This window comes from Podarcis muralis, chromosome 7 (genome assembly GCF_964188315.1).
Source record: "Podarcis muralis chromosome 7, rPodMur119.hap1.1, whole genome shotgun sequence".
Lineage (NCBI taxonomy): Eukaryota > Metazoa > Chordata > Lepidosauria > Squamata > Lacertidae > Podarcis > Podarcis muralis.
In genome coordinates, this window is record NC_135661.1 from 71918139 (window position 1) to 71940522 (window position 22384).

The 22384-nt window shown below is 46.6% G+C and overlaps 2 protein-coding genes across 4 annotated transcripts in view; one reads left to right on the forward strand and one right to left on the reverse strand.

Moving 5' to 3' along the window:
- LUZP1 (leucine zipper protein 1) overlaps window positions 1–20457 on the forward strand; it is a 67019-nt gene extending 46562 nt beyond the window's left edge. For all 3 annotated transcript variants that reach the window (XM_028742721.2, XM_028742719.2, XM_077932071.1), the window contains exons 2-4: window positions 2635–5920; window positions 13229–13427; window positions 14783–20457. In XM_028742721.2, coding sequence (XP_028598554.2) covers window positions 2756–5920; window positions 13229–13411 — 3348 coding nt within the window. In that variant the 5' untranslated portion in view covers window positions 2635–2755 and the 3' untranslated portion in view covers window positions 13412–13427; window positions 14783–20457. The remainder of the gene's footprint in view (window positions 1–2634; window positions 5921–13228; window positions 13428–14782) is intronic.
- Window positions 20458–21154: 697 nt separating this feature from the next.
- KDM1A (lysine demethylase 1A) overlaps window positions 21155–22384 on the reverse strand; it is a 39765-nt gene continuing 38535 nt past the window's right edge. The window contains exon 20 of the mRNA XM_028742723.2: window positions 21155–21738. Coding sequence (XP_028598556.2) covers window positions 21553–21738 — 186 coding nt within the window. The 3' untranslated portion in view covers window positions 21155–21552. The remainder of the gene's footprint in view (window positions 21739–22384) is intronic.

A 22384-nucleotide genomic window follows, 5' to 3' on the forward strand; every position in this document is an offset into this window, starting at 1 on the left:
TGTTTCCCAACCTTGTGCCTCCAGATGTTTTTGGCCTACAACTCCCATCATCCCTGACTAGCAAGACCAGTGGCAAGGGATGATGGGAATTGTAGGCCAAAAACAGCTGGAGGCACAAGGTTGGGAAACACTGGACTAGATGATCCTCGGGGTCCCTTCCAACTCTACAGTTTCATGATTCTATGAACTTGTTAAGGAAAATTCCTCATTTCTGGTCTTGCTGGATCTGCCTGTAGCTTTTGGTACCGTAGACCATGCTCTTCTGTTGCGTTGCCTGCTGCATTTGACAAGTGTTTAGGGAAATGCCTTCCAAATGATTTGCTTTAGCAGTTCAACCGAACGATCCAATTGATTTCATCTGTCAATGTAAATTGATAGGAGGGTGATCAATATATATTGCTACACTGATGAGACCTCACTCTAAATATATTTTGAGTTGCTTTGGGACTGTTCATGTGTAAAGTGACCCATAAATGAAACAATTAAAAATAACAGAACATTCAGGGTCAAGTTACAGGGTTGTTTTACAGCTGATAGTGAGTGCACAATCTGTGTACATTGGTACCTCTGGTTACGAACTTAATTAGTTCCGGAGGTCCGTTCGTAACCAGAAAACGCTTGTAACATGAGGTGCGCTTTCGCTAATGGCGCCTGCCGCACTGCCGGAGCGCGACTTCCGCTTGCATCCTGGGGCAAAGTTTGCAACAAGGGGCATCTACTTCCGGGTGAATGGAGGGCCTAACCCAAAGCATTCGTAAGGAGTATGGTACATAACACGAGGTACCACTGTACACAAATAGTTGAAATGCACAAATGAACAAGCTGCACTCTTTCACACAACGACTTGAACATGTACAGAGACAGCTTGTACCTGGGTTCAGTGTAATTTGCCCTGAACCAGGGTCTGAATGTCATGTTCAAATGGCTGAGGGTGAATAAGTTAAAATTGAACCTAGACAAGCTGGAGGTGGGGGTGGTTGAGAAATAGCCTTAGTCTGGAGGGGATCAGCTTACCGGTGACCAGTACGGTTTTTGTGATCCTTGGTTTTCACGTTAAGAGCTGTTGCCAGGAGGTGTCTCCCCCCCCCCCCATCTTGGGCTAATTAGGAGGCCATTTTATAGCAAGGCGAGACCTTGCTACGTGCCAATCCATGCTTCTGAAACTTGGAGCCTTGATTACTGCAGTTGGTTTCACATGGGGCTACCCATGAAGATGACTTGGAAGTTTCAGCTGTCACAGAAGACTGCTGCACACCTTCTGACATACGGACATAGGGAGTTGTCTTCTGCCAAGTTGGACTATTAAAGACCACTGTTCGTTTCTGTAATGATATGCACCTCTAGCACTAACAATATGCACCTCTAGCACATTCCCCATGTTCCTAAAACTAAAAAGCAACCTTTCCCAATAGGCGAATTGCTCCAACCCCTTTCTCGTTTCCTCCAGGCCCCCTTTTTGCACCCTCCTCAGCCCCCAGGTACTGAGTGACGGGCAGGGAAGAGGAAATTCCCGACCCTTTTGGGAGAAGAACAGCAGCTCCCCTTTGAAAAACTGGAGAACTGCATTATAACCTTGTGACTCACACCTGAGGTGGGAATTGGGACAGAGACTTCTGCCCTTGCAAACAGATGGCATCAGGATACCGTTGGAAAGGAAGGTTGCTGCCAGATAAAAGGAGGATACAGGAGTATATTTTTGGCTTGCTCGTATATGTTGTGTCATCATAAAATTGGGCAGTCCCTTCTCCCCCCACCTTTGTCACTTTTGTGGGGGCGTTCTCTGTTGTTTTCCTCCTTCCCCTTGGCATAACGGGACTCATTATAATCAGAGCTGAGAATGTTGCATACCTTTGCAAATACATAGCCCACCCCACCCCTTCAAGGCTGAGTTGGGGAGGTGAAGGGCTGCATTATCTTGAAATTCTGGACATGGAACACTGCCTATGCCTTCTGCTCAAAGTGGCAACTTCAGGAAAAGAGCGTGGCCTGCTTTGGCAGAGGCCGCAGGTGGCCGAGTTGCTGCTAAATGACCTTCTGCCTGCGGGATGTGAGTCATTTCTAAACAGGCTTCGCAGAAAGGCGCCGCAATGGCCTTTAATGCGCATCATGACAGTCTTCTCTTGTGAGGATAAACACATAAGGGCTGGCTGCTTCTGCATCGCCCTTGTTCAGCATCCTTGGTGGCAATATAACAAACCTTGAATCATAGAATTGCAGGTTTAGAAGGGACCCTGAGAATCTCGTCTAACCCTCTGCAATGCAGAAATATGCAGCTTACAGGGATCAAACCTGTGACCTTGGCATTATCAGCACCATGCTCTAACCAGCTGAGCTATCCAGGCTCGTCAGGACCTGTTCTGCATGTGTGACAGAAAAGTGTTATTTAGCTTGGCATTGTCTACACACTGACTGGCAGCGGTTTCCGGGGAGGGGGGGTGTACATTAGTCTTTCCCAGTCCTGTCTCGAAATGGCAGGGACTGGACCTGGGTCCTTTTGCATGCAAAGCTTGTGTTCTGCCACTGTGCAAGAGCCCTTCCTCTACCAATCAGATCAATTTGAATCACAGCTCTTGAAAAGAAAAGCAGTTAGAAATATCCTTTCCATTATACTTACCACCTGCTTTCTCTTTCCAGGTGCTGGTCATCTTCCCAAGGAACTTAATGAAACAAGTAGAAGAATAAAGAGCTATAAAAATCTATTTCCTCGCTCCCATTTGGAAAAAAAAAAATCTGAAAGCAGAGGGGTAGAACAAACATGGCGGACTATTCAGCTTATAAAGAGACGTCGAATCGTCACTTACGTTTCAAGCTCCAGAGTCTCGGCCGCCGTCTCGATGAATTGGAGGAAGCGACGAAAAACCTCCAGAAAGCTGAGGATGAGTTGCTGGACTTGCAGGACAAAGTTATCCAGGCAGAAGGCAGCAACTCAAGCATGCTGGCCGATGTGGAAGTTTTGCGCAAAAGAGTCTTGAAAATTGAAGGGAAGGATGAGGAGATCAGGAAAGCGGAAGAGCTTTGCCAGCTGATGAAGGAGAAACTGGAGGAGGAGGAAAGTCTCACTCGGGAGCTGAAATCCGAAATCGAGCGTCTTCAGAAGCGAATGGCAGAGCTGGAGAAGCTGGAGGAAGCTTTTGGCAGAAGTAAGAATGACTGTACTCAGCTCTGCCTCAGCCTCAACGAGGAGAAAAACTTGACGAAGAAAATCTCGACGGAACTGGAAGTCCTTAGGGCAAAAGTGAAAGAACTTGAGCAATCTGAAGACAGGCTGGATAAAACTGAGCAGAGCTTAGTGAGTGAACTGGAAAAGCTGAAGTCGCTAGCTCTCACGTTCGTTAACGAAAAGAAACACTTCACTGAGAAGGAGAAGCAGAATGAGAAAATAATACAAGAGCTGACACAAAAGCTTGAGCAAAATAATAAACTGAACCGGGCAGATCAAACGCGAAACACATCTAACCTGCTGGAAAGATCATCCAATAGTATTCTGGACAGAAATGACCTGAGGATTGAAGTTGACTTGACAACTTCGGCGCTGTCCTCAAAGGAAACGAGGAGAAAAGGGAGTTTGGAATACCTAAAGCTTGTGGAAAACGAAACTCGGAACAAATCAGAAAATCAGAAGAATAAGAATCAAGAAGACAACAAAGTGAAGGACCTCAACCAAGAAATTGAGAAGCTAAAGACTCAAATCAAACACTTTGAGTCTTTAGAAGAGGAGCTCAAAACCCTGAGAGCGAAGAATAATGACCTGCACGATAGCTACTTGAGCGAGCAAAACAAAAACAAGCTCCTCATAGGCCAGCTTGAAGAAATAAAGGCGCAGATGAAGAAGCAGAAAGAGCTGGAGAACGGTGAGGCAGAAACAGAGGAAATTAACTTACCCAGCCGAGTGAAGCACGACAGACCCAAACACAGGGCTGTCACAGCGGAGTCAGCTGTTTCTAAGCATAAGTCTCGGGAAGTTTCTCCTCAGCACAGGCGGGAGAGAATACGCAACCGAGAATTCTCATTTAATAGCGAGAGCCAAGGCGGCAAGAGGGTCACAAGCCCTAACCTGAATAGCAGGAGAGCAGCCAAAGCATCGAGCACATCAGCGTTATTGGACACCTTAGCAACCGATGCTAAACGGACAGAAGACAAATCCACGCTGGGCACGCACTTTTCCTCGCAGAAAGACAGTGGAAACCCACCGGCGGAAGTAAAGAAATCTAGAGAGCAGCCATCTGTGCTTAGTCGTTACCCACCTGCAGCACAGGAGCACAAGTCTTGGAAAGCCTCTCCGAAACCCAAGAACGAGAGTGCGTTGAGGAGCAAAGCGGAAAAAACCTCCCAATCACCAAACGACGCTCATCACTGTAAGTCTGACGAACTTGAAGAGAAGCCCAGCAAAACGGAAACCTCCACATCACCTTCTGAAAAGGGAATTAAGACGCACGTTGCAGAACAACCCGCTCTTTCGACAGAGACTCGCATCTCAAAAACACACCGCGGGGCCTCCAATGGAGCTGCTTTGTCCTATAGGAATTACCTCTCTACGGAAACGTTAGCTGCTGAACCTACCACCTCAAAGATGGAAACCGCTTTGGTCTCATCTCGCAGGCAGCACTTGGAAGAGAGCTCTCCGAAGGCAGTAAACTCCCAGGAAAGAGAACCTCCGCACGAAATGGTAAAGCCCTCACCGTTAGCAAAATCTTGGCTCATTTCAAGAAGTCAGGAAGATCTCTTGCAGAGTACCTCAGATCCTCAGAAGGAAGAAATGGATCAGACCGCTGCCTCAGCCGCAAACTCTAACAACGGGGGCCTAAAACCCACTTCTGCAAGGGCCAGAGCTATCAACACCAACAGCCATGAAAAATTCAGCACCAGTGAAGAGACAAGTAAAATGGCAACCGCTTCTGCTATTGCTGACATAGGGCTGAAAAGGGAACCTGCATCTAGAGAGTTTGCAAGCTCCAAGAGGGGTATTCGAACATCTCCTTTTGAAAACGATAAAAGTACTAGCAGCGAGGAAGAACTCGGCAGGTCCTCCAGGGCTTCTTCAGCCACTGCCCTTACAGGGACGAAATCGAGAAGGCAGTTCAGTCCCAGAGAAGCACTGAGGTCTAAAGCCGTCATCAAGCCTGCGATTGTGGAAAAGGACGTGAAGGAAATCATGGGTGGCACAGGGCCAGAAGCCAGCTCTGAAAAGCAGCAGCCTGTCTTTAAGACGGTGTCGCACAAAATGACGAGCAGCATCACCATTTACCCATCTGAGCCTGTGACTCAAAGGACCAGCGCGAGCGATGCCACGAAAGAACAGCAGCACATATCCGCCAGCAACATCCGAGTGCTTCCGAACGAGCTTTCGCTGGGGACAAACGCGACTGGCACACCTTACGAGATACCGATTAACAAGAGCAATATAACCCTGAAGTTACCCGAGGCTGAGAAGAATGGGGACCCTGCTCCTAGGAGCAGGGTGGAAACGGTCGTCTCGAAAAGCAGCATCACGATAAAACCTTCTGAATTCGGCGAGAAGAACAGCGAGCCGCCCATGGAGACAATCAACTGGAAGAATCACGGGGCTTCAGAGGCCAACTCACCCGACACCAAACACGTCACGGTGAGGAGCGCGTGGCGAACGCGGCGGGGCTTGCAATCTTCGGAGGACTCTGCGACGAAGGCGGTTGCAAATGCAACCCCTCGAAATCCATATAGGTCATCTACGGACCCCCACAAACCAGAAGGGACTAGTGCACGCATATATGCAATTGAGCAGAATTCCAGGAGGGCCAGCGCTGGTATAAACTCTTGGAATGCTCTGGAATTAGACTCTAGAAGGACCAAAAGTAGCTTAACTGCATCCGAGATGCTTGGCCAGCGGAGCTGCATTAGTGATCCTGCGACTGCTTCTTCCCCTTGGAGCTGCACAGTATTACCGGTAAGTGTGCTCCGAACTTTTACTGTAAAACTTTTGCATTCCTAAATCAAGACAGGTGGGGAAATATCTTTTTTTTTTTTTTTAAATCAAGGGGAAGATGAAACATTTTTGAGGGCATGAGCTACACTTGCTAGGAAAGTCGGAATCTGTCTCAGTCTTGGCCTCCCCACCTCCCTCGATATGTAATAATACAATAATAACATTGGCATATTTTATGTATGTGTTTATTTGTATAATATATTTGCCTTTTGCAGCTTCATAGAAGGCCGCTTGCAGAGTTCTTTTTAAATTATAAAAACGGTCAAATAGTAAAATATAAAATACAGTGGTACCTCAGGTTAAGTACTTAATTTGTTCCGGAGGTCTGTACTTAACCTGAAACTGTTTTTAACCTGAAGCACCACTTTAGCTAATGGGGCCTCCTCCTGCTGCCGCCGCGCCACCGGAGCCTGATTTCTGTTCTTATCCTGAAGCAAAGTTCTTAACCTTAAGCACTATTTCTGGGTTAGCGGAGTCTGTAACCTGAAGCGTATGTAACCCGAGGTACCACTGTACATGACCTTGGGCAGGGCTTCACAAATGTTGACTTGGCTTATGAGCCAGCTGTCATTTGTGTTTGTCATAATTTTCCTTCCCTGCATTATTTGGCATCGGGGAGACGGGGGCTTTTCTCATTTCCGTGGGATATGGGAGATGAAAGAAACAGAGGGAGTTGCTCCCGCTGCTCGGAAGGGAGCCCTGTTGTTCCTTTCTTGCGCAAAAAAAATATCCAGTGGAAAGGAAACTTCTTGGGTTTCCCTGGTTCTCAAAAGACAACAAAGTGTGTGTAAGGCAAGCCTGTTTGGCTACAGAATTCTGTAAATGGGTTGCCACGTCTGAAAAAGGCCCCCTGCCCTGTCACTACCCACCTTACCTCACCCCAAATAGCAGAGTCACCCAGATTCTAATAAACACCAAATATGTATTTAAGTACCAGCAACCCATACCTCTTCATTGGATCAGGTGCTGTACTGACTTGTCCCCATCCCTTAGCTAAGCACAGGCTTCCTCAGCCTTGGCCCTCCATATGTTTTGGGCCTACAACTCCCATGATCCCTAGCTAGCAGGACCAGTGGTCAGGGATGATGGGAATGGTAGTCTCAGAACATCTGGAGGGCCGAGTTTGAGGAAGCCTGGCTAAGCACAAACCCAGGATGTCATCATCGATGGCCAAGTGAGAGAGACTGTGGCTACAGTTTTGTACCAATTTACCTGGGACTAAGCTGCAGTGAATTCTTGTGAGATTTTCTTCTGCATAGACATTTATAGAATTGTACTCTTAACATGTCTGACCTGTTGGGGCATGGTCCTTGGGGAACTTTCCAGCATAATCCATGCTAATTAGAGAGAGAGAGAGAGAGAGAGAGAGAGAGAGAGAGAGAGAGAGAGAGAGATGGGTGCACTTTTAAATAATTCTTACTATTTCACAGAGTTGTCATAAATTTCACATTATTTGATGAACTGAAATGAGTTGTTTTCTTCATCATACAGTGATTGTGCTCTGTGGAGGAGGTGGGGAATGAGCTCTACTCAGATTGTTTATCTCAGGCACCAAAATACCGCAGGCCCTCCCTATCCAGTCAGTTGCTTTATACAGTGGTGCCTCGCAAGACGAAATTAATCCGTTCCGCGAGTCTCTTCGTCTGGCGGTTTTTTCGTCTTGCAAAGCATGGCTATTAGCGGCTTAGCGGCTATTAGCGGCTTAGCGGCTATTTACGGCTTAGCGGCTTTAAGAAAAAGGAAACAAAAAGGAAACGAAACATCTTGCGAAGCAAGCCCATAGGGAAATTTGTCTTGCGGAACGACTCAAAAAATGGAAAAACCTTTCGTCTAGCGAGTTTTTCGTCTTGCGAGGCATTCGTCTTGCGGGGCACCACTGTATTCTCTTTGTGCAGTTCATTGGGGATGTGTGTAGCACCTAATCTAGTGGAGAGATTCTTGTTTGGCGCTTGAGTTCTAGTGTTAGGAGGGAGCAAAGTAAACTCTTCTCTGCCCACTTTCTCCACAGTATGCATAATTTTTATAAAATTCTATCGTGTCACCTCTTGCTTGCCTTTCCTCTATATCAGCCTTTCTCAACCTATAGGTCCCCAGATGTTGTTGAACTACAACTCCCATCACCCCTAGCTAGCAAGGGCAGAGCTCAGGGATGATGGGAGTTGTAGTCCAACAACATCTGGGGACCCACAGGTTGAGAACTGCTGCTAAATGGAAAAAAAAACCCTCACCCAAATGCATAGGAGCATAGAATCTTAGACCCAATGGTCATCTAGTCCAACCCCCTACAATGCAGGAATCTCAGCTAAAGCATCCCTGACAGATGGCCATCCAACCTCTGTTTAAAAACCTCCAAGGAAGGAGAGTCTACCACCTCTCATGGGAGTCTGTTCCACTGCCAAACAGTTCTTCCCGTCAGAAATTTCCCCCCGAATGTTTAGTCAGAATCTCCTTTCTTGCAACCTGAAGCCATTGGTTCAAGTCCTACCCTCCAGAGCAGGAGAAAACAAGCATGCTCCCTCCTCCATATGGCAGTCCTTAATATATTTGAAGATGACTATCATATCTCCTCCTAGTCTCCTCTTCTCCGGGCTAAACATATCCAGCTCCTTCAACCGTTCCTCATAAGGCTTGCTTTCCAGACCCTTGATCATCTTGGTTGCCCTCGCCTGCACACGTTGCAGCTTGTCAACATCCTTCTTAAATTGTGGTGCCTAGAACTGGACACAGTATTCCAGGTGTGGTCTGACCAAGGCAGAATAGAGTGGGACTCTTACTTCTTTTGATCTGGACACTATACTTCTGTTGATGCAGCTCAGAAGAGTTGCTCCATCCGCTTGATAATTCTAGTTGCTCTTTCCTGAACCTTTTCCAACTCTAAATATATCCTTTTTGAGGCGAGGCGATCAGAATGGTATTCAAAATGTAGACTTTTATGCATATAGGCTTTCTTGCTTCAGCCAGGTAGACCCAAGGGGAGCCTTGCTTCAGCAGTGGTGGCAGTGCAGTCCCAAGGCCCTGTAATCACGTGATCTCCCATCATGTGACTAATGTGTGAAGGCGGGCTTGTCTTAACCAGCCCAAAGTGTGCCTAGGTTTCACTGAAATCAATGGGCCTTGGGTTTATAAGTTTAATTGAAGAAGAAAAGAATGGAAAAAAACACCCCACCACTGGGCACAGAATAACGACCGGCTGTTTGTTGGGTGTTCACACAAAACTATGGGGGTGTGTTTGTGTGTGGAATGGAGTTTCCTGGAAGAGGGCGTAACTGAACAGAAGCATTCCAGACTGCAGCACTTCCCATCCCATCTGTTAAAAATAAATTATGTAGGCAGTATTTACAGTGCTAATAGGAACCATGTCAGTGAGAAATGAAATTTTAAACCCTTCTTACACTTTGGGCACCTTAAATTTAGAATGCAGCAAGGCAGGAAGCACTTATTCCACCCAAATCAGCTCTGCTGCCTCTCTGTGCTCTTTTACACCTGCACTATAAATATCCTGTGACTCTCCTAGGCAGTTCCTTCCATTGCCCCAATACTGTCACAGGTAGGAGATATATATCGTTTCTCAGACTTAAACACCTGCTGACAGTGGAAATGAAGAACAACCACAGTGACACCTCATATATACATAATGCATGGACCAAAAAAAAAAAAAAAAAAGTATACACAAATATAAATTCATTAAGGATACACTGATACAAAAGTAAAAGTATTTCAAAATCATTAGCAAATACAGTGTAACAAGAGTCTTAACCGCCCGGCTTACAAGGGCGTTATCTGCGGATTAATCAACGATAGGAAAATGGGTCTAACGACAGTGCATTATATAGCTCGACAGGAAACTGATCAATCTCAGAACAACTTGAATCATGAACATAAAGCGCAATCAGCATTGGCTACTGAAGGATTTCATTTACCGTATTGGCCTGAATATAAGCCTCACTTTTCCCTCAAATTCCGACACTGAAAAGTTAAAGTGTGGCTTCTTTCACAACCTTACGGGTATTTTTTATTTTTTTCTCTCCCCCCCTCCAATTTTAAAGGTGCGGCTTACATTCGGGTGCAGCTTATATTCGGGCCAATACGGTATTTCATTTATAGCTTTCCTTTCTTTCTGCCACGGATGCTTTTGTTGAGATTCCTGCATTGCAGGGAGCTGAGCTAGATGACCCTTAGGGTCCCTTCCAACGCCACGATTCTGTGATCCACGGGGGTCTTTCATCCAGACCCAGCCCTGCTTAGCATCAGCAAAGTTGCTGCATCGTATCCCTTCAGAGTCATGCCCTGGGAGAAGACACTGAGATATGCCAAAAGTTTTTTTGGAAGATCTTAAGAAGCAGGGGAATCTCTTGTTAGGAAATATCCCTTTTCCCTTCACAGAGCTACAATTTTCAGTGTGGTTTAACGGTCCCTCTTCCCAGGGAACTCTGGGAATTGTAGCTCTATGAGGGAGGGGAATAGAGGTCTCCTAAGAACACGGGTGGCACTGTGGGTTAAACCACAGAGCCTAGGGCTTGCCGATCAGAAGGTCGGAGGTTCGAATCCCCGTGACGGGGTGAAGCAGCTTAGTCATGCTGGCCACATGATCCGGAAGCTGTACACCGGTGCTCCCTCAGCCAATAAAGCAAGATGAGCGCCTCAACCCCAGAGTCGTCCGCGACTGGACCTAATAGTCAGGGGTCCCTTTACCTTTTAAGAACCCCCTCCATCCTAAACAAACTACAGCTCTCAAGATGCTTTGGTGGAAATCATGACCTTTTAAAGTACTGTCACAGGTAGCGCAGAGTACTAAGACCAGGCAGCTTGACAAATCACATTCCAGTGAAATAGTTTGATTGTAATCAAAAGGCCGCGTAGTTCCACTCACTCCTATGCCATTTCCCTAAACAAAAGCTTTTAGCAGGGGAGCCATAGCTCAGTGGTAGAACACATGCTTTGCATGCAGAAGGTCCCGGGTTCAGTCCCCAGCATCTCCAGGTACTGCTGAGAATGTCCGCTTCCCCTAAAAACCTGGGGATACTGGCCTGAGTAGCTTCCTATGTTCCTAAGTGACGATCTCTTGTTTCGCAGCTGTCTCTTGAACACATGGAAGATGAGAATCAAATCCTGTTGCTTTTGCCCACCTGTGTGCAGGAAAAATTGGAAATGGGAAAGCCCTGACATTAGGGAAGGTCTTCCCTTTCTGGTGATAGCCATTTGTTCAAATAATATAATCAGCGAAACATTCATAACATTTCGGGTAGAGGGAAGACTTAGCAGACCTCAAGCGCACATCCTTCCGAATGCTCGAGGAAGCAGAAGGCAACAATTAAAAGTGCGTGCGTGCATGCACTTTTTGTTTTAAAGGACATGTGATTCTGAGGGACGCATACGGAATGATTTTTGAACGTTTCTGGGTTTGGCTACTGCCCCTACTTGAATAATACCAGCTTGAAATTAAAGCTCGGCCTTGTGCTGTAGTTCCCTCTGCTGGTGGTAGCCTGCAAGTGCAGTATTATTATTATTATTTTTAAATGCACACGCCAATGAAGTCCCATTTGGATTACTGCAGTGCGCTCTACATGAGGCTGCCTTTGAAGGTGATTTGGAAACTACAGCCAATCCAGAATGTGGCTGCTAGACAGGTGACTGGGAGTGGCTGCTGGAACCATCTAACACCGGTGCTACAAGATCTACATTGGCTCCCAGTACATTTCCGAGCACAATTCAAAGTGTTGGTGCTGACCTTTAAAGCCCTAAATGGCTTTGGCCCAGTATACCTGAAGGTGCATCTCTACCTCCATCATTCAGCCTGGGCACTAGCTTTGAGGGCCTTCTGGCAGTTCTGTCTTTTGTGAGAAGTGAAATTGCAGGGAAATTTTGGTTGTTGTTACCCACCCTGCAGAATGCCCTCCTGGCAGATGTCAAAAGTGCAGTCCCCTCCTGAGAAAAAGATTGCTGCCCCTTTTGAACTTATGGAGGCAGCCACCTTTCCCCCTCAATACAATGCCCCTAAAAGTTACCGTACATCTTTTTCTCCTTACGATACCCCAGGAGGGGGCCTGCCCAATATGATGTGCGGTTGCTTCCTAGAGCATTTTAAAAGGCATTTTCTGCATGTGGTGCTGTGCTCCAAGGTGCTCCAAGGAAGTTGAAGATGATTTAAAAAAAAGAAAGAGAGGGAGGGAGGGAAATATTGGACCACCTAATAAATTGTAAGTTGTCAGACTGTTATGCCCAGAGCGGTTCATTGGTACGCTGGTTGGACTAGTGCCTGAGAGACTAGGGTTCAAATCCCCATGCGGCCATGAAACTATAGAGTCATGCTATAAAGCGGTACCTATTTATCTACTTGCACTTTTAGGGGTGCTTTCGAACTGCTAGGTGGGCAGGAGCTGGGACCGTAGACGGGAGCTCACCCCGCCGCGGGGATTCGAACCGCCGACCATGCGATCGGCAAGCCCTAGGCGCTGTCTCAACATTGCATTTGCGCAGATAGGCATTTCTAAATCCACTGGAAGGCAATGAGAGGAGGCTCCTTGCTGGCCACAGCTACCCTTCTTTGTTTCTTTTTCTTTTTAAGGCATTTTAGCAATTTTTCATCCAAGATCAACAAAAGATCAGTAAAGTACAATTGAACAAATGCAGATCTCATATCATTCTCCCCCCCCCCCCCGGCCTGGTGAATTAAGATACATGGCAGGTGGGGCTACAAAGCCAGTGTGCCAAATACAGAACAAGGAAAAGGGTGAACCAGTTATGCAAATGCACAGAGTCTCTCGCAAAGCCAGCATATAGAGCAGAGGGCTTCAGACCTTTGGAGGTGGAATTAATAAAAGTCAGAAATGGAAACCGCACATTTTCCAATGTGTCTGGTTTAGCTTGGCCTTTGGCCAGTCTCAAATTATGAGTAATTTCTCCATCAAAGCCAGACATCAAATACGCCTGGTACCAGTTTTCGGTGGAGGGGGCTGAGGATGTTTCTCACTTTCCCACTATTGATATCCTAGCTGCAAGGAGAAGAAAGGAAATGAGAGAGCCCTGTGGCTGACCGAAAGGGAAAGCAGGGCTGGAGAGGGAGACTTGGGGACTGTGTGGCTTATGTTTTTAGGAAGCTCACAGCCTTCCTACCAAGCCATGGAGTCGCGCTTTGGGGAGGGAAAACTCACCCTGGGGGAAGTGAGAGGGCAGGGCTCGACGGCTTTGCCCAGACTCTGTGTCTGGAAGCAACTCCTGCGGGGCTCCATCATATTAAAGCACCCAACCTTTTTCCCGGTTCTGGTACAGGAGGAAAACAAAGATTTTGTTCCCAGTTCCAGAAGAAAACCGTTTGGCTCCTCTGAGCAGCTTGCCCGGGCTGAGACACCGAGGAAGAGGCCAGACGCCAGGCTGGAGGCGACACGCCAGCTGTCGGACAGCAAGGCTGAGGAGCGGAGGCGTTGGACCAAAGGCTGCTCAGAAGACAACTGAGCCTGTTGATGTTGAGGTATGTTCGTGTTGTTTTAAACAAGAGGTCCTTGTCCCCACTTTGTCATCTTATGGGTAGTGCCCATCTCAGCCATGTGCTTAAGTTGGACGGGGCAACATGCAAATCACTTGCTTGAAAGCATCTGATCGAAGTCTCCCTGCATGTGCAAAAATGTCTCAGGCTTTCCATGAATGGTGATGATAATGTATTGCTCCATGTATATGGCTTCATGCCGTACGATCTCAAGGTGGTTTGTGTAGGACAGAAGGCGTATAAAAATGGATTCCATTTCAGGAAACCAAGAACAAACTGACCACAACTTCAAATTACTGAAAACCTCCAACCACCCGCACAAACATTAGCATAATCACCATCAAAACAGCTAGTAACAAAAACTAGCAAACCACCTAGAGGTAAATCTTAACCTACCACTGAAAAGAATTACAAGGTTGATGACAGGCGGGCCTCCTGGGGAGAGCAATCCACAGTCAGAGGGGCCACTCCTGGCAAGACCCTCTTTCTTGGCAGCCTTCTGTACTTCTCCTGGAGTAGACATGAAGAGGAAGGCTCAGATAACATAAAGGTCCAAGAGGTTGATGCATACTGGGAGAAATGTTCCCTAAGATATTGGGATCCCAATCTGTAAAAAGGCTTTGTAGTTTAGAACTGGAACTTTGAATTGGGCCTGCAAATGTATGCAGTCTGTCTATGTATAACATTTACTGGGAGTAAAAAAAAGTGGGAGGAGGAGGTAAAGGACCCCTGGACGGTTAAGTCCAGTCAAAGGCAACTATGGGGTTGCGGCGCTCCTCTCGCTTTCAGGCCGAGGGAGCCGGCGTTTGTCCACAGACAGCTTTTCAGGTCATGTGGCCAGCATGACTAAACCGCTTCTGGCGCAACGGAACACCATGATGGAAACCAGAGTGCACGGAAACACCATTTACCTTCCCACCTATTTATCTACTTGCACTGGTGTGCTTTCAAACTGCCAGGTTGGCAGGAGCTGGGACAGAGCAATGGGAGCTCATCCTGTCGGGGGATTCGAACCACTGACCTTCTGATCAGCAAGCCCAAGAGGCTCAGTGGTATAGACCACAGCGCCACCCACGACCCATATTTACTGGGAGTCACAAGTGTGGAGAGTGCTGTTGTGTTCAGGTCCTGCTTCCAGGTTTCCCTTCTGGTTGGCCATTGTGAAAACGACGCTAGATGCACTAGATGGGGATTTGATCTGACCCTGCAGTATTCTTCTTCTGACGCCCGTAGGTGTGACTGCGCAGACCAGGAAGAGCAAAGCAGTAGTGATCTGTGAAAAAGAATTATTGTCTGATGGCTTAATGTGGTGACCTTTTTCTTCTTCTCTCTCTTCCTAGGGTCTTTCCCCCTCCAGTTGCATGACCTCCAGAAGCTGAGCTTCATTCTTCATCCCTACACTGGTCTCTTCCCTGCAGCCAGTCCAACACAGGGACATGTACAGTGCCTGACTTTTAACCCCTTCAGTGCTCAAGGTCCTTTCTGCCCACTAGCCTTGGGTGGATTTTATTTTTTTATTTTTTAAAAGGTGGCTTTGTGTTTTCCTTCTCCTCCCTGGAGGAGGCCGCAGACACTTCGCTCAGGGGAATCCCACTCTGAAATCTTATTGAGCTTGAATCAATGGTAACCTATGGCTGGTGAATGGCTCTGCATCTCTCTAGGAGGTACCCAATAACTTTGGATCAGGTTGGACAAACCTTTGAGGCGAACAGCCTTGACCTCTGCCATCTGCCGCGCTTTTTCCTGGAGAAGCAAGAGGTGTGTTTGTGTGTGTGCGGGTGGGTGTTGGTAACCACTGCAAGAAGCGAGAACTGCCCCAGACACACCTGCTTGCCGGATCTCAAGAGCCCAGAACGGCACGTTGAGAATTTCCATTCCTTGCCGGATTTTTGCTGTTCCATCTTCTGAAAGAAGTTTACATTGAAGCTGGTTTCCGTGTGCCGCAAGTACTCTCCGAGATGCCGCTCCGGAAAGGATGGTGCGGGGAGGGGAATGACGCAGTTCCAGGAACCCCACTCCAAGGCCATTGCTTCCCACCAGCCATAGCTCTCTCGCAGCATACCTGCACTGCAGTGGCTTGGCCATTTGCAAGTACTTCTGCCTGAGCCTGACACATAAGCAATAAGCATGACATCCAAGATTTTCGCCCATCTCCCGCTCTGCAGGCTGGGTGCTAAGGAAGCAGCCCCTTCCCTCCCCAAACGCTTGAGTTCTTGCCTTCGCTTCCTTCCTCACCCGCAAGCCTCGCAGGATCCAAACTCTGGCTAGACTCAAATCAGGCGGAGCAAGAAACCTCACCGACACCCCGAGCCCAATGTCATCCCAGCCAAAGGAGGCGGAGTGCTCCGTGGGGCCTTGCTTGCTTGGAAGAGCCTGTGGCGCATTACTTGAACTAACAGCCTGAGGCCTCAGTGTGGGCTGCACCACACCTCAGGACTGGGGCAGCCACTGGGCATTTGACACAGCCTGTTCAGAGAAGTGGGGAAGAAGAGGCTCCTTTGTTCAGCACCTCAACATATTTGGGGGGGTGGTGTTATTCCTTTATTTCTGCTACCTCACTCTTCACTTGCATGGGCAAAGGGACCAGCGGAGACTCATCCAGAGACACAGCGATTGCGCTCTTCTGCACCCGAGTCAGCAGACAGAACGTTGGACCCCACCAGTGCCACGGCAGCTGCTCACCTTGGCCTAGTCTTCTCAGTCTTCCCCCATGCATTTGGCACATAAGGCTTAGATGCTGCTGTAAACGTAAGTGTTTTGTACCCACCTCCCCTGCCAGGCCTTTCTAGGTATCCATTTGGTGGCAGATCGGACAGCACTGTTCCCACGAGGAACAGTGCCCCCGCCACTCTCCCTCCAAGCAGAGGTAATCCATTCAGACTTAAGGAGGAGGCAGCTCAGTTTCACTCCCCATGAAAAGGAATTGGGAACAAAACAATGTTTTAAAAGTTAGATAGAGTTTAATGTGCATTAGCAATGCATCGCCACATGGGTTTGGTGCATGAAGTGCATTCATTCTGCCCGGAGTTCACACATGCACAGTTAGGTGAGGCCTACGACTCTGTTGAAAAGCCAAGAGCAACAGGCTAGGCTTCCAGGGTTTCAGATGGAAAACCTGGCTTAGGAAAAAAACACCCCAAATTCGCTACTTTGCCTTTTTTTAAAAAAAAACCACACACATTGTGAACCTTTAGAAATAACTGAGGTTTGCTGTGGTTCCTACTCTATTTACCCGACAGTTTTTAATTCAGCCAAAGGTTTTAAAAAACGTATTTTAACCGATTCAGATGTGAGAGGCACAGAATGCGGACAATGGTGCCATTTATCGGACCAAGTGGTTAAGTGTTCACAAGCTTCAGGAGGATCTTGAAGCATGAGTGTTCTAAGAATAAGTTTACATGCCCCTGGTTTTGGCTAGCAATGCTATAAAAGGCACCATTGTTCCCTACTGATTTCTCACAGAGGTGGGCAGAAGGGTGTGCACCATCTTTTAAAAATAATTATTACCCGAACTGTGCTAACAAAAGTTAACTTCTGCAACTTGTATGCATCATTCACATTTTCACGTGCTCTTCCGCTGGTCAGTGGACTGGGGGAGACACAGAAGCCAAACAATGAGATCATCTCAAGTATTGCCCACGCTCTTTCACGCATATTTTCAGTGTTGAAGTCTAGAACCTTGTGTTTCATGCTCCCGTCTCTTTGTGATGTAATCACAGCATATCTGTGGTCCCACTTTCATTCACCAATTACAGGCCTCTCACTGGGGGGCCAATTCACAGATTTTAGCTTGCTTCCATTGATGGGTAGTCTGTTTACATAAAGGTCTCAGCAATAACTGATCTGTAAGCAGCCATTTTGAACTGGCGCACCCCGTTATGCTCAGATGGTGCCTGTCTAGTGTTCAACGGGGGGTTGTGATTTAATCCAAAGTAGGATGGTGATTGTTTTTGCTAAAAAAAAATTTTTAAAGCCATGTCGTAGTTGATTCAAGAAAGCACTTTAGCACCTGAAAAGTTCGATTCAACGCTGATGTTGGATCTCAGCCTACTTGAAAATTAAAGCAAGCCACCAACCAACGGGGAGGGGGGTGTTGCTATCTGAGCCATTTGTTTGGCTGGGTCATAAATGCTTAGAATTTCCTGTGACGTGCACCAGCTCCAAGACCACTAGTTCATAAAGTGATAAAATAGCCCCTTACTGAAACTTATTTATATGAAAATAAGTTCCTCTTGGACTTGTTTGTCTGTAATTATACTTGGGAATGCAGCCTTAATGGACATTTCCCTTCCTCTGCATGATGAAATCGGAGCCATTTTCATTGTGCCTGTTCAAAGCAGTGACACTTTGAGTGACCTTAGAACGCCCTGCCTGATTTTCTGGTGCAAAAGAAGCCCCACCATGCATAAGACAACCCAGGTAATTTTCCCCCCTGTTAGAAAGCTGGCTTGTCCACATTCAACACTGCAAACTTCTCACAGGAGCTGGAAAATGCTCCACCCCCTCTGAGCACTCCATTTACCATAAGAGCTAGAGATTATTCACTTGAATTTGAAACTATTTTCTGCATGACTAATGCGTTCACAAATTTAACCATACACGCACTGGCGCAAAAGATCGTTCTGAACGCTTTCTCCAGGACTGAGTGCTCAGGGTCAGAAAGCTAAGTATCTGGGTCCAAGTAAAAGTCGCCCAAAAATAAAGGGTTTGGCATTTGAGCCATACACAGAAAGATGAGGGCAAGTGTCCCTTGTTCCTAGGCTGATAGCACCTCTGAAAGCTGCACTGATACCTTTCCCTTGCCAAGTGGACATAGCAAAGTCCTCTTCATCTTTGCTGGGGAAGAAATGACCCAGCGGCAGTCCAGATTTTTACAAAAAGGGAAAACTTAAAAGGAACCAGTTATCTATGTCTTAGGCCTTTGTTCCCTAGATGGGGAGCGTTGTGAGCCCTCCAGCTAGAGTTTGACCACCATCCTGGGTGTGGCTGATGGGGAATTGCGAGTCAACTATTACTGGAAGGCCACAGGTTCCACATTCCTAGAACATACTTGAGCAGCTGGGAAGAGGAAGAATACAAGTCCCCCCCCCCCTTCAGATTAGATAGGAAGCTTTTATAACCGTAACACCTGGCCTTGCTTAACCAAGGAATCTGCCTCAGCTTCGGCAATAGGGCTTGATGGATGAGGTTGCTGCCTCCTTTCTGAAGGCACGTTATGGATCCCCCACCTACCCGTAAAAGAGAAATGAATTTGCCCTGAGTTATTTTAGCTAGTTTATTGCTTCAGGGCAGAGGACACCCCCCCCCTTTTTTTGTTTTTCAGGCCTGGGGTCTGTTGATAGTCTTACATTTCACTAAGCATAAGGAATGAATGTAAATATCCGTTACAGTATCGGTTGGGGGTTATTTTATTGATGGCCCCATAAAAAAAGGAAAAAAGGAAGACAAAACCCTAAGGAGACCTTAACCCTGAGTGCAATAGGAGCTGATTGTATTATTGAACTAGCAGTGGTGAGTTCAGGAAACAAGAGACTGTTTGGCTCAAGTTGCACACTTTAAAAATAAACAGCTGTAAAGTGTATTTGTAAATATTTGCCAGCATTTTGGCAAGTTAATTTTTGTTTTAACTGTAGCATATAAATACAGTAGGAATCCCCCAGGGACTTTCTAATGCTGAAAATTTGTGTGTAAAAAAAACAAAACAAAAAACAATTCCAGTGTTGTAATTATATGTGCTGCATGTGATTATTCCTTTTTATGTCGAGAAACAAAACAAAAAAAAAAAAGCAATTTCTTCCAACTGGAGGTCAGAATTGCCCTCATGTACAGCCCGCACAACGTTGCATAGCCTAGTAAGATCTGCTCCTTCACCTCCCTTCATTGCAAAAAGCAGAACCGCTTCTCCGATGAAAAGCCAGAGAGAGACCATAGCTCAGTGGTAGAGCAGATGATTTGCATGCAGACAGTCCTGGATTCACAAGGCCTTGAAAGAGAGCCAGTCCACTGACAATACTTGGGTAGGCCAGCCCAGTGTAGGGTAACGCCATACTTCCTCAGGCCATTAGTGCATCTCTGGTTTTACGACAAGATGTCAAGAGTGCCAAGAACCTAGAGTTTTAGCCATAGATTTGTCAGAAGGGACCCATACATATGCAAGCAGCCAGGACATTTATTGTCTCACAGGCTTTTTGGAATTGACATTTCCCCTTCTCAAAATGTGCATATGAGATGAGAGAGGCTTACATGATGCCACCCCTCTACCCTGGGCATCAGTGGAAGACAACCCCACAAAAGATATTGCTGCTTCAGTTGAAACCCCAACTTTATATCCAAAGAGGGATAAAGTGGTGAAGGTACTGCAGTGCAGGGCCCACATCCTTCCTCCCCTTTCTCTTTCCTCTTGGCTAGAGACCAAAGGATTTGCTCAACCTTTCTGTGGCTGTTGGGAGTACAGTCTACTCCTTCCACGTCTGCACAAGGGGGAAGGCACGCCGGTCTTCCTGCCATTTATAAACACTTGAGAATCCTTCAGATTGTGTGGAATGTATTTTTAAGAGATGGAAATATATTTTTTCTACTTGCTAATGTTAAGACTGGGTGGAAAGGGATTGTTGAATCCTGACATGGTGTGCTTGCAGGCAGATGAGCATCTCCTGCCTTAACATTCCCTCGCTTTCAGGTTAAGAGAAAGCAAGTGCAATTTTTAGCAAAATGTGTTCAGAGATCCTCATTTGCCAGCCCTCCAGAACCCAGGAAGCTACCAGCACTGTCCCAATCACTCCACTCCTGACTCAAAAGGAAGCACTGTGGTGCTAGTATGTTCAGCTGGGGAAAGGCCCTGCTCTTTCACCTCCCAAACCTGCCTGCACATGGGACAGCAGGTGGTGCTAGCCTGCTAGTCACAGAGCAACAAGTCTGCATGCTATGTTTAAATGCAAACATTTGTCCGCATGTTATCTTCTGACTAATGCTGTCTGTTCTACAGTACTTAATCAATAAAACTATTTGTATGTTACTCAAATGTGTGAATTGCTTTGAGATGGAAAAAAACCTTTTGCTTCTTGTGAAGAATAAAGGCCAGCCAATTTTGCATACCCCACCCACAGTGTTTTGGCAACAGCTCTAAGTACAGAGAACTGCATTGACTTGTTCAAGATCCACATGGTTGCTAAATAGTTAGCACTTTTTCAGGCATTTTTTGGACCTGCCCAATAATAGAATAGGATTTACAAGAAAACCTGCCCTTGTGCATATCAGGTACCTCTTGCCGCTGGCCTCTGGCAACCCTGTCAAATGAAGGCAGGACTGGATGAGACACTGGGCCATGAAACACAGGATTCAGAGCCTGGCCAGGAAAGTGGAATCTCACTACAAAACAAGTATAAATATAGTTTCTCAGTCCTTGGTGTCCTCCAATTTTGTTCTTTCTTGTCCTGGCCTTTGAATATCCCCTTACTTGGCATCAAATCCCAGCACATACTTTGCCTGCACCAAAACCGATTCCACCCCTTTAGCTTCCTAGCAAGAACCAGCATTTATCTGTAACTGTCCCAGATTCAATGTACCCATTATTCTAAGCACTTTGAGTTACTCAGCCATTTCCCCTCACATCTCTGAGGATCCTTAAATGGCATCTAATCTAACTTTAGTTGCATATAGCAGAGAGTAGGGCATTGCATCCTGCATCATACTCAAAATGAAAAGAAACTGTGTTTCTGTTGTCCGTGTTTTTATAAAAAAGGAAGTTTTATTTTTGCTTCCCAAAACAAAACCCACATAAGACAATCTTACCTTAGTGACTAACAGCAGCTAACTTACAAGAGTTCTAAACCCTGGAAAGAAACAAACAAAAATGCATCTGTACCAAAAGAGATCTCTGTCAAGAGAGACCAGAAGTCTGGATTTGGGGGAGAAGGTGCACCGCTCCAGAGAATCGAGGCTGCTGCGGCAGTCAGGAACTGCATTCTTGGATGACTGAAGTCTAGGAAGGCCGCTCAACAGGGGCAATGCTTTTGACTCCTGGTTATGCCTTATAATTGGTAGTGCTACAGACCAGGAAGGCCACTTCTAATCACGAGTCCATGCAAGGCATTCATAACCCACTGAATTGTTACATGGCAGGAGCCTGCTGTGCAGCTGCAACAGGAGTAGCTTGGCGAGGCAGTGTGTACATTGCACCGAGAAACTGGTCTGCAATGCGTCCAGCTTCTCTCAGTCCACTCAGCAGAGCTCCGTGAACAGTCGCTGGGTAGTTGCGAATTGTATGTTCTCCTGCAAAGAACAGGCGGGGAATTGGCTGGAAAAGAAATGAGAGATTGGCAATGTTACAAGAGCCCCAGTTTACCTGCTGAATATAGCATACCTGCAAAACAAGGAAGGTTTCCTAAAAAGCTGTCACTCCAAGTGACGCCTGGGAATAATTTTATCATTTGTTTGTTTTTCCCAGAATCAAGCATCCCATATGGATTGCCCACAGAGAGAGTAGAAGAAATGTGTTTGGCATTTCAATGTGGCAGAGGACCAGTTTTCCTCTCTGTGGTCTAAAGGGAAGCAGAGTGCAAATTTAGCCACAGGTTGTCGTGAACTTGAAAAACATATTCAGCATCTCAAGCTGGTTTAAACTTACTTCTGTGTATGTGCTTGAATTGAATGACCCAAGTGCACTGGGGTTAAGGCCACTTGCTTGGTTTCAGAAGCAGATAGCAGGACCAATTCCCAAGGTGCACCTTAAATTTAGTCTCATGTCCCCCTTTCTAGAGTTTGCAAACAAACACATTGGGGGGGGGGGGAGTGGCAAGAGGGAACTGTTACTTCATTCCCATTATTCATAATTCCTTACACCTACTGCAGAGTGAGCCCAAAGGGCAGACATCAGATCCTTCTATAGCCTGAATAGCACCCAGCTATGGGTTGCTCCTAGTCAATGTTAACAACCAGCAAAG